Genomic DNA, 12,448 nt, shown 5'->3' with positions numbered 1-12,448 from the left:
GGGCTAAATTATTGACTCTATGAACAAAAGTCAACTGACAATTTTGTAGGGCACATTGAGCTTTACAAATTTGTTGTATAGGACTTAATTATGTTATCAATAGGTCAACAGTTATGAGCTATTTAATATAAATTTCAAGTATAATATAATAAATATAATATAATTACGTAATAAAAATATTCGTTAGATAATTTTTTCGTGACAGACTTTTTTTTAGAGAATTTTATGCTCTATAAGAATAAATTATGATCTAAGTAGAAAAAAAATTTCTTCACAGGTTACGGTGAAGAAAAGAGTAAAAAAATGATTTTTGTATGTTATTTAAATGGGAAAACTGGCAAATGAATTGGCGACCTCTAAAAATATTGATTAAGGGCTCAAATTTTGACCAAATTTTTTTTTCCATATATTCTACAAGATTTTAAGTCAGCACCTTGAAAAAAAAAATATATTGCTCTGAAACGAACCACCCTAATATACATATATATTAGGGTGTCCCAAAAAAAACAAATATTTTTTTTTTTAACGTCTTATAGGCTCAAAAGTTACTTTATATTATAAAAAAACTTCTCACCGAATTTCAGCCAGATATCTTTAAAATTGAGCTATCACAAAGGGGGGTCCCCTTTCCCATTCAAAATACATGCGAAAATTTTTCATTTTAGTTTTTCGTTATGAAGACTACGAAAAAATTTTTTTTCAAATTCCGCTCCGTATAATTTTGTAGGAAATTAAATTCTCTACAAAAAAGTCCTGATGCATTATGTACGTCAAACGAACTGGAAAAAAGTTACGAGGCTTCAAAGATCAACAAAAATTTAGTTTCGTCAGTGGTAAATTTTTTAAAATTATTTTTCATTTTTATTCTGTCAAAAAATTTTTTTTTCTAGTTTTGACGAGCACGTTCTTGTAGAAAATTAAATTTCCTACAAAAAGTACCTAATATCTCTTATACGTCAAATGAATGAGAAAAAAAGTTACAGATCTTGAAATGTTAACGAAAAATGTAGTTCACTTTCTGTTAACATTAAGTTCAAAAAATTAATATTTTTTAAACTCCACTTTTCGTTGACATTTAAAATCCTGTAACATTTTTCTCATTCATTCGACGTATTTAAGATATCAGGCACTTTTTGTAGGAAATTTAATTTCCTACAAGACTGTTAGGGTGAGCCAAAAAAACCAACCTATCGAATTTACGTCTTAAAAAGGATCTATATATCGAAAAAAAAATTCTCCAATTGAGCACAATTTTTAGCTCAATTTTAAAAGGTGTCAGTAGCTATTTGAAATTTCCCATTTAAATAACATGCAAAAAAATTTTTTTTGATTAAAAATATTATAACTTTTGAACCGTGTGAGATAAAAATTCGGCTCTAGATTATTCTTGTATGATATTAAATTTCTTCAAAAAAAGTCCTGAGAGTCGAATTTGTAAACTTGATATTTCGTATACTAACAGGCCATCAAAGTCTAGAGTGAACAAAATTATACAAATTTAAGGCTTTATTATTAAAAATATCAATACTACAAGGAAATTTGTTCTACATGTAGTGCAATGAAATCACCAACAATATCCACGTTGTAACAAATAATATTTTGTTATCGATCACAATAAAAGAAAAGTATTTGGAAAATCCAAATAAAACCTTAAATTTGTATGATTCTGTTCACTCTAGACTTTGATGGCCTGTTAGTATACGGAATATCAAGTTTACAAATTCGACTCTTAGGACTTTTTTTAAAGAAATTTAATATCATACAAGAATAATCTAGAGCCGAATTTTTATCTCACACGGTTCAAAAGTTATAATATTTTTAATCAAAAAAAATTTTTTTGCATGTTATTTAAATGGAAAATTTCAAATGGCTACCGGATTACCTGACCGTTGATCCGAGGACAATTGACCCGCGACAATTAATCCGCGACAATTGATCCTTGCGACGATTGATCCGCCGATAAAATATACTCACACACAAATTTTTCACATTTATATGTGTGTGAGTATATTTTATCGGCGGATCAATCGTCGCAAGGATCAATTGTCGCGGATTAATTGTCGCGGATCAATTGTCCTCGGATCATCGGTCGTGTCACCGGCTACCGACACCTTTTAAAATTTTGCCCAATGGGAGAATTTTTTTCTCGATATATAGGTCCTTTTTAAGACGTAAATTCGATAGGTTGGTTTTTTTGGCTCACCCTAAAGACCGTGCTTGTAAAAAATTGTAAAAAAAAATTTTTTTTGATTTTTTGAGAATAAAAATGAAAAATAATTTTAAAAAATTTACCACTGACGAAACTAAATTTTTGTTGATCTTTGAAGCCTCGTAACTTTTTTCCAGTTCGTTTGACGTACATAATGCATCAGGACTTTTTTGTAGAGAATTTAATTTCCTACAAAATTATACGGAGCGGAATTTGAAAAAAAATTTTTTCGTAGTCTTCATAACGAAAAACTAAAATGAAAAATTTTCGCATGTATTTTGAATGGGAAAGGGGACCCCCCTTTGTGATAGCTCAATTTTAAAGATATCTGGCTGAAATTCGGTGAGAAGTTTTTTTATAATATAAAGTAACTTTTGAGCCTATAAGACGTTAAAAAAAAAAAAATATTTGTTTTTTTTTGGGACATCCTAATATATATATATATATCTCAACATATTAAGTTTTCAAAAATTATTTGAAAATGATTTATTTATTTTAATTATCGGTCGGGAAGCTGCTGCTCCATATATATGATCATAAATTCACAATATTAAGTTACATATAATTTATAACAATTAAGATATTAATAGTTACTTTGAAACAATAATTAACTTATAATATAATGATAATTATGATTAGTATTCATCTTACAGACATTACCTCTAATTACTCAAGATCACTCAATCTATTTAGCCCTTCTCCTCTCTTTCTAGCAAATATAAATAACATTTTTTTCTGAATTCAACTAAAGTTTCTGATGACGTTAGACTCGGTAGTAACGCATTTCAAAGTCTACAACCTGTTACGATAAAAGAATCAAAATATGCATTTGTTCGTGCAAATGGAACTTGCAAAATATCAGTTCTGTTTAGGTTTCGTCATGACGCAATATTAGGCCTTAATTTTAAATCAGAACTAAACAAACTAGGTCTGTTCTTAACCATCCTGAATGCCCTCTGCCTTGAATTGTGAACATCTTGTCGCATCCACAACACAAATCTCACACAATTATTTACCAATATAGACAGAGAATTACCAAGTTCTGCTTTTAAAATAAAAATAGACATGTACAATAATAAAAAATTGGTTTAATAATCGAAATTTTGTAAATGATATCAAGAAAATTTTTTAAATTAATGTAATTGATAAATCGATTAACACCAGCATTTCTTTTATCATGTGAATGATATGACTGAAGAGATAGGAATTTTTTAAATAATTTCAACAATCACGAATGAGTAAATCTGCGGGTGTATTGGTCTCGTGTGCACTTGAGAGTTGGTAAATAAATATCCTTGGTTTTACAGAGATCTGCACAATTGAGTTTCACACTTGAAAACAGTAAGACGTATTTAGTTTGTAAATATCTATATATTCATTTAATAGAATATCGTAACAAAATTCAAGTGATTCAGTACTTTCGTTATTGTCATATTAAATATTCGCAATATACCTTTACAATTAAAATCTTTAAATATTTATAGTTAAAAATTTTTTTTTCATCACTGATTGATGACTGAATAATATTTATCTTGATTGTTGTGAAAGAAAAATGATGCAGCTTGGAATATTCATGAGTCTGATAATATTGGTAATGAGTCAAACCAGAAGGTATGATAATTATCAAGTATTTAGAGTGGTTCCCAAAACTGTACAGCAAAATAATATACTACTCAAGATGTCAGAAATATCAGGGGTAAGATAAATTTCATTTTTATAAAAATAAATATTATAGTAGGATTTTATTGTTAAAATATATATTTATGAAAAATTAATTTTAGTACTCCTTTTGGGATGGTCCACATTTTGTGAATAATTCTGCCGATGTGATGGTTTCTCCTAACAAATTACATGAATTTAAGCAATTAATGAATGTATCGGAAATCGTTTATGACTTACATATTAATAATGTTCAAGATTTAATGGAATCTGAAAATTTGTCACACAATAAATTAATCAGAGCCGGATTTGATTGGAAAAATTATCATACTTTAGAGGAGATTTACGACTGGCTAGATACCTTAGCCAAAGCTTATCCAGATAAGGTCCAGATAGTCGTAGCTGGTAAAACCTATGAAGGACGAGATATTAAGGGTGTTAAAGTATCATTCAAAGAAGGCAATTCAGGTATTTTTATTGAGGGTAATATTCATGCTCGAGAATGGATTACCTCGGCTACTGTGACCTTCATACTAAATGAATTACTCACTAGTCAAGAAACTGAGGTCAGAGAATTAGCAGAGAAAAATGATTGGTATATATTTCCGGTATTTAATCCAGACGGTTTTGTATATACCCACAACAAGGTATGTGAAATTGCTGGAGTGAATAAAAATTTGTATATACATGTATAATTTCTCATTAGTACGCATACAAGTATTCCCCTGTATATATTTTTATCTAATAATGTCAATGCCGATTCTATTCCTTTCTATTTCTAGCAATTATTATTATTATTATTATTATTATTATTATTATTATTATTATTATTATTATTATTATTATTATTATTATTATCGTTATTTTGTTTCTTTAGGATCGATTGTGGCGTAAAACTAGAAAACCTTACTCTCGTCTTTGTTATGGTTCAGATCCTAATCGAAATTGGGGTTACAAATGGAACCGTGAGTGTTACTGATATCTTCAAAAAGATAAACGTCAATAATTCAATTTTATGATTATTGTGTATATTTTTTTTTCTATTCATTATAGAAGGTGGAGCAAGTAGTTTTCCCTGCGCTGAAACTTATGCTGGGACGGCTGCCTTTTCTGATGTAGAGACCCAATCAATGTCTGAATATATTACATCAATTGCTGATAAGTTTTATGCCTACATAGCTTTCCATAGTTATTCACAGTTGCTTCTCTTCCCGTATGGTCACACTACAACACATCTTGATAATCACGATGAATTGGTAAGCCACTAGCATTTTTTTATATATCAACGAAATTAGAGGATGATTTTTATCTCAATAATAACTATCAAGATTCGAAAGATGATAACTTGAATAAAGATTATCGTACTGAGTTAATCATAAATCAGTTTATAACTGTCAGTTCTAAGACTTTAGATCTATATTTTAATGTAAACACATATCTTACAAAGTTAAACTGAAAAAAAATATTGCTATAATAGCAATACCGTTACGTTATTGAAACCGTCTAAAGTTTAACATACAGCAATACTTTATTTGCGCAGTCTAGATTGCTTTATTGCCCATACAATGTTTTTGTTAAGTTAACTATCTTTATAGATGGTTGCTACGGTAATACATCTTGCTATTGGAAATATTTACCATTACGCATTGTTATACACTGAGAGAAAATCATTTCTTAAGGCATGATTTCTTAACTATTAAAAAATGATTTCTTAAATAGTAATAAATATCTGTTAAATACAAAGAAATTATGTTTAAGAAATGGTTTCTTAAATACTAAGAAATCCTTCTATCAGTGTGCTATATAGAGGATCAAGTGATCATAACGTTAGGTAGATTTTTTTTAAATCTAACCATTGTATTTGTCCTCATGGTTGATTTTTCAAGGAATTTTGTCAAAACTATCATCATTGGTTGAGTAGGATTAAACAATACCACTCGTTAAAAAAATTAGAAACACATATATAAATTATATATATATATATTAGGGTGGGTCAAAAAAAATAATTATTTTTTTTTTACACATGCCATCAAAAAATGGGTTGCTAGACACCTTAAAAAAATTCTCACCAAATATGAGCTCTTAATTTTAATAGGAAGATCCTCCGCATCGCAGTTTTTTTATTTTTTTTCAGTCCAATAGAAAAAAAAATCATACCTCATCATTAATTGATTGTACAAAAAAATGTCCTTAAGGATTTTATAGAAAATTGAATGCTCTACAAAAAAGGTATCATATATTTTTTTCGTAAACCTCACCGTTTTAATGATATTAACGATTTAAGTTAGATCATTTTAAAACAAATTTAATTATTGTTTATGAATTTTATAACTCGACAATAAATGACTTTTATAAAATGCGCAATACAAATTTTTGTAGGAAATTAACTGCTCTATGAAAATGGTGTCCTATGTTTTGGCGATTAAATTAAGCGTTCAAAAGATATTCATCATCAAACTTTCATGTGTACTGATTTTAAGAGTTTTTGATGAGATAATCGGAAAATTTCAATTCAATTTATGAATTTCATTCAAATTTTATTTTTTGTCATTAATATAAGTATTATTTGACTTTAATTTTCAAAATTTTAGAAAATTTTATATCAATAATTCTAAACATTATATTATTAATTATTAGAAATCACGATTATGTTGTTTTTTTTCGATATTGTCTTCAAAACGGCTTTAAAAATTTTTCCACTATAGCTAGATATTGTCCTAGAAACATTTTTTTCTATAGAGAATTTTTGTTTTGTATTATATTTCTTATTGCAAGTTGTTAAAGAGCATCGAAAAAATGGTTGCGTAACAGTTCAACCAAAGACTAAATAACCGAACGACAAAATAACCGCCCTTTTATCACGGTTTTTGTGTGTTTTATCGTCGGTTATTTTGTCTGCTGTTATTTGAGCGTGACACCGAAAAAATTACCCTACTTACAATAAAAAATTGTTTGAAAATTAGAAATTCCGTTGAAAATTGAAATAAAAAACTTTTTTTTAACTAATTGAACATTTTTTTTTCTCTAAAACTGAAACAAATCATAATATATTTATAATGAAAACTTTGCTTTTTGTATTAATAAATGATTAACTAAGCGATAAATAATGTACAATTAATTTTTTTAAATGTAGACACAGATACTTACACATAAAAGAAAACTTGAAAAATATTTTGAAGTTTCTCAGCTGATAAAAACTAAAATTCGGGGAAGTTTTCTAAAAACTTATAAATTACATTGAAATTTTTCGATTATCTTACCAAAAACTCTTAAAATCAGTATACATGAACGTTTGATGATGAATATCTTTTGAACGCCTAATTTAATCGCCAAAACATAGGTCACCATTTTTATAGAGCAGTTAATTTCCTACAAAAATTTGTATTACGCATTTTATAAAAGTCATTTATTGTCGAGTTATTAAATTTATAAACAATAATTAAATTTGTCTTAAAAAGGTCTAACTTAAATCGTCAATATCATTGGAATGGTGAGGTTTACGAAAAAAATATGTGATACCTTTTTTGTAGAACATTCAATTTCCTACAAAATCCTCAAGAACAGTTTTCTGTACTATTAATTAATGATGAGGTGTATAATTTTTTTTCTATTGGACTGAGAAAAAAATAAAAAACTGCGATGCGGAGAATCTTCTTATTAAAATTAAGAGCTCATGTTTGGTGAGAATTTATTTAAGGTGTCTAGCAACCCATTTTTCGATGGCATGTGTAAAAAAAAAAATAGTTGATTTTTATGACCCACCCTAATATATATATATAATTTATATATGTATATATATATTAGGGTGGTCCGTTTGGAACGACTATTTTTTTTTTTCGCTCCCACTGAAAAATATTGTTGTAGACATTGAAAAAAAAATTCTCTGAAAGTTTTAGCTCTTAATTTTAATTCTAAGTACTTTACATTTGATTTTGAAATTTTCCCATTTAAAATACATAGGAAAGTTGGGATTTTTTTTTTAATTCTCTATAACTCAGCCGCATTTTAAGTTATCGAGTCGCCGTTTGCGGCATTTTTTAGGTAATTTGATACTCTTCAAAAGTCTCCTTAATAGTTTTACTCGGACTCTAATTGTTTTTTCTGTATTGGTTCTGAAAATAATTTTTTTAATAATAATTCGGGTTTTTAGTTGATATTAACTAAATAACGAAAATTGAAGAAAAAGTGCAGATAACGATTTTTTAGGAAATTTTATTCGCTACAAAAAAGGTCCTTTTAGTTAAGTGGCTCAAGTTCTTCGTTCACGTGATATAGAGATTTCAGTAATTTTGTAAATAAAATATTTGTCAAAAAATTCCACCAAATGCTATTTCATTTCAATTTTAAATCAGTAAATAATTTTCCTTTCATTAATTTAATTCAGTCATTAAAATCAAAAGGGGTCAAATTGATGAACTTCTGAAAAATTTTTGACAAATATTTTATTTACAAAATTACTATAATCCCTATATCACGTGAACGGACAACTTAAGCTACTTAACTAAGAGGACCTTTTTTGTAGCGAATACAATTTCCTAAAAAATCGTTATCTGCACTTTTTCTGTAAATTTCGTTATTTAGTTAATATCAACTAAAAACCCAAATTATTATTAAAAATATTATTTTCAGAACCGATACAGAAAAAACAATTAAAGTCAGAGTAAAACTATTAAGAAAACTTTTGAAGAGTATCAAATTACCTAAAAAATGCCGCAAACGGCGACCCGATAACTTAAAATGTGGCTGAGTTATAGAGAATTAAAAAAGAAATCCCAACTTTCCCATGTATTTTAAATGGGAAAATTTCAAAATCAAATGTAAAGTACTTAGAATTAAAATTAAGAGCTAAACTTTTCAGAGAATTTTTTTTTCAATGTCTACAACAATATTTTTCAGTGGGAGCGAAAAAAAAAAAATAGTCGTTCCAAACGGACCACCCTAATATATATATATATATATATATTAGGGTGTGTCATTTCAAGGCTATATTTTTTTTTTTACTGTTATACCAGAAAATCTGGTAGTATATAGAAAATAAAAAATTATGCCGCTGGGTTAAAGGGTTTAAGTCCAATAGCGGCTTAGCTCATCAAAAAATTCGATTTCCCATTTAAATAACACGGGAAATTTTTTTTTTTATCTTTGAGTATTTTTAACTCGTGAACAAATTAATAGATTGAATTAACTAATACATATTTTTGTAGGAAATTGAACGCTCTACAAAAAAGGTCTCTTTTCATTTTTCGATCAATCCATCTGTTCTGAAGTTATTGGAGCTCGAAGTCAAGTTATAGTAAATTTCGATATCTTTCCACTTTTCCGGCAAAACTATCAGACTTATCACAAAATATCATAGTGTTTTTTTTGTAGACAATTTTATTTCCTACAAATTATTATCAGTAAAGTTTTTTCAAATTTCGCATTGTTTTCTAGTTATTTTCATTTTAATTTTAAGCTCTTAAAAAAGTAGTGTTCTGATCGATTTCAAGAGCTCGACATTAAAATGAAAATAACTAGAAATCAATGTGGAATTTGAAAAAACTTTACTGATAATAATTTGTAGAGAATAAAACTTTCAATAAAAAAGACCCTACAACATTTTATGATAAGTCTGATAGTTTTGCCGAAAAAGTAAAAAGATCTCGAAATTTACTATAACTTGACTTCCAGCTCCAATAACTTTAGAACAGATGGATTGATCGAAAAATGATAAGAGACCTTTTTTGTAGAGCGTTCAATTTCCTACAAAAGTGTGTATTAGTCAATTCGATCTATTAATTTGTTCACGAGTTAAAAATACTCAAAGTTAAAAAAAAAAATTTCCCGTGTTATTCAAATGGGAAATCGAATTATTTGATGAGCTAAGCCGCTAGTGGACTTAAACCCTTTCACCCAGCGGCATAATTTTTTATTTTCTATATACTACCAGATTTTCGGGTATGGCAGTAAAAAAAAAAATATAGCCTTCAAATGACACACCCTAATATATATATATATATATATATATATATATATATATATATATATATATATATACATATATATATATATATATAATATAACTAATTTTGTCATCACGATTACGCCCACAATTCTTATCGGATCCTAATGAAATTTTCGAAACTTATTCTACAGACGATTATCAGGGTTAAGTTTGAAGATGGGCTTAGTCGGTCAATTATTTTAAAAGTTATGGCTGTCGGCAATTTTCACGATTTTTCGAAAAAATCAACTTTTATTCACTATTAAAGTCCATATAACTTTAAAACTAAAACTGATAGACAATTTTCGTAGAAATTAACTCAAAGCTTCTACCTTAAAGTTTCTACCTTAAACTTTATGTTTCGACTATTACTTTCAGTAGTTCGATAGTCTTGAAAGTTTGGATCGAATAAAAGAATCTAGAAAATATGGTTTCCATTCCGGATAACTTCTGTATTTCTCATTATAATCTAATTCCATCAGTTATATTTTGTTGTGAAAGAAATAATCTTCAAATTTTGCAACTATTTTATAATTTTTAATTTTAATTGTTTTCTAGTGTATAGCCGCAATTACGGCCTTTTACACTTTTTGTCTTTATATCGCAACTGCTTTACTTTTTCCTGCTTTTCATTGTGCGGCTGTGGCCCGACTTGTGCTTATACTGTACTGTACCATTACGGTGATACCTAACCCCCACCTTGGCTGTGGGAGTATAGAGACAAGGGAAACCACAGAGAAAACCATTGCCAGTACAGTTCGGTTTGGGTGAGGCTCTAGTGATTGATAAAATTCCCATTTTACTGATCACTAGATCCTCATCCCGCGCCTAACGGTCAGAGATCTCCGATCAAGCTCAACTCGTGGCTAAGCGGTCACCCAACCAAGTAGCGATCATGCTCGATGCTGCTTAACTTGGGTGATCGCCCGAGCCACTCGAGAACCGATCGGCTGCCTATGCCCCCTCTACAACTATTTTATAATTTCAAAGTATTTCGTTTATAACTTTTGATGTTTCAAACGTACCTGTATGCCTTATAATTATAACTGGTCTCGTCATCACGATAGCGCCTACAATTGTTATCTGATCCTGATGAAATTTTCTAAATTTAATCTATAGACGATTATCTCGATCAATTTCGAGGATAGGCTAAATCGGTCAATTAGTTTAAAAGTTATCACTGTTCGAAATTTTGACGATTTTTTGAAAAAATTTCGAACAGCCATAACTTTTAAATTATAATTTAAGCGAAGGTTTGCGATATACTTGTTTCATCCACACTCGTCTCAGGTTATGCTACATTATCAACGAGAACGGGTACCTACATATATCTCATACGAGCGAGGCTCAGTTGCAATTTTTTTATTGTTTTTAATTTTTATTTAAGACTTCAAATTTGTTTTTTAATTTTTTGCAATGAACATAATGATATTATTTTGTTTTATGCAGAAAGCTATTGGTTTAAAAACTATTGATGCACTTTCTAAGAGATATGGAACAAAATATATCACAGGAAATATTGCTGAAACTATTTGTAAGTGTTACAAAAATTGATTAATGAAACTTTGTAAATTTTACATCATCATAATTTTCATATTCATTTAGACATTGCTAGTGGAAGTTCTATGGATTGGGTAAAAGCTAACTTTAGAACTAGGATCTCATACACTTATGAACTACGAGACAAAGGAAACTATGGATTCTTATTACCTGCGAATCAAATTATACCTACAGGACAAGAGACATTAGATTCACTAATTGCACTGTTTAAACAAGCTGAAGCATACGGAATACCGCAAAGATAATAAAATAAATAAGCATGCATATATATTTCAAAATTGTTACGAAATTCTATATTATTAATTTCGTTTTAAATAAATAATTTTTGTTTGTCAATGCAACTAGTTTATATTGACTGTAGTCACTTACTCTGAAATTGTGATTTGTATAGTTACATTAAAAAATGAATATGCAATAACACAAAATTCGATTATAATTTATTTAAAAGGGAAGAGGTCATTTGAGCAGGTACATACGATACCTATAAAAATAATTGAATAATATTAAAAGTTAATATATTTATGATAAAGTAAATATAATCTACCTGAGGCGGAAAATTTAAGCCTGGAATAAATTAAATGAATACCTTTACAATTAAAACTCTCCAGTTCCTTTCCTGTAGTTGTATTGGTCCTATGTTTTGTCCTGGTCTCGTTCGGTGTGACGCTTTTTGGGACCAAGACAATTCATTCCCGCGACAATTCATCCCCGCGACAACTGATCTCCACGAATATAACTCCCAATAATATAATTTTATACCCAAGATAATATAAATTATAAGAAAATTAAGATAAACGCAAATAATTAATTAAATAAACGAAAAAATAAAATAAAATCACCAAGAAAAATATAATATCCGTGAATACGATTATATATATTTTGTGTACGTGTGTAAGTGTAGAAATATACCCACACATAAAAAAGTGTGAAAAATAGCGCCCTTTTTTCACGAATTTTGTGTGTGGGCAATTAAAAAAATATACCCACACATAAGAAAGGTGTAGAACAAAGTGCCCTTTTTTCACAAATTTTGTGTG

General features: G+C 28.5%; 1 protein-coding gene across 1 annotated transcript; it reads left to right on the top strand.

Annotated features, from left to right (window-relative positions):
• The first annotated feature begins 3,525 nt into the window (after nt 1-3,525).
• Nucleotides 3,526-11,849, top strand: LOC130673801 (zinc carboxypeptidase-like). The gene is made up of 6 exons (XM_057479014.1): nt 3,526-3,905; nt 3,991-4,515; nt 4,746-4,833; nt 4,922-5,124; nt 11,301-11,385; nt 11,457-11,849. Exons 1-6 carry the CDS (start codon nt 3,762-3,764, stop codon nt 11,654-11,656), a joined length of 1,245 nt encoding a protein of 414 aa, XP_057334997.1. The 5' UTR covers nt 3,526-3,761; the 3' UTR covers nt 11,657-11,849.
• Nucleotides 11,850-12,448: the final 599 nt, after the last annotated feature.

This window comes from Microplitis mediator, chromosome 1 (assembly GCF_029852145.1).
Source record: "Microplitis mediator isolate UGA2020A chromosome 1, iyMicMedi2.1, whole genome shotgun sequence".
Taxonomy (NCBI): Eukaryota; Metazoa; Arthropoda; class Insecta; order Hymenoptera; family Braconidae; genus Microplitis; species Microplitis mediator.
The sequence above is the reverse complement of the archived record's forward strand: the minus strand, read 5'-3'. Positions and strand labels throughout refer to the sequence as shown.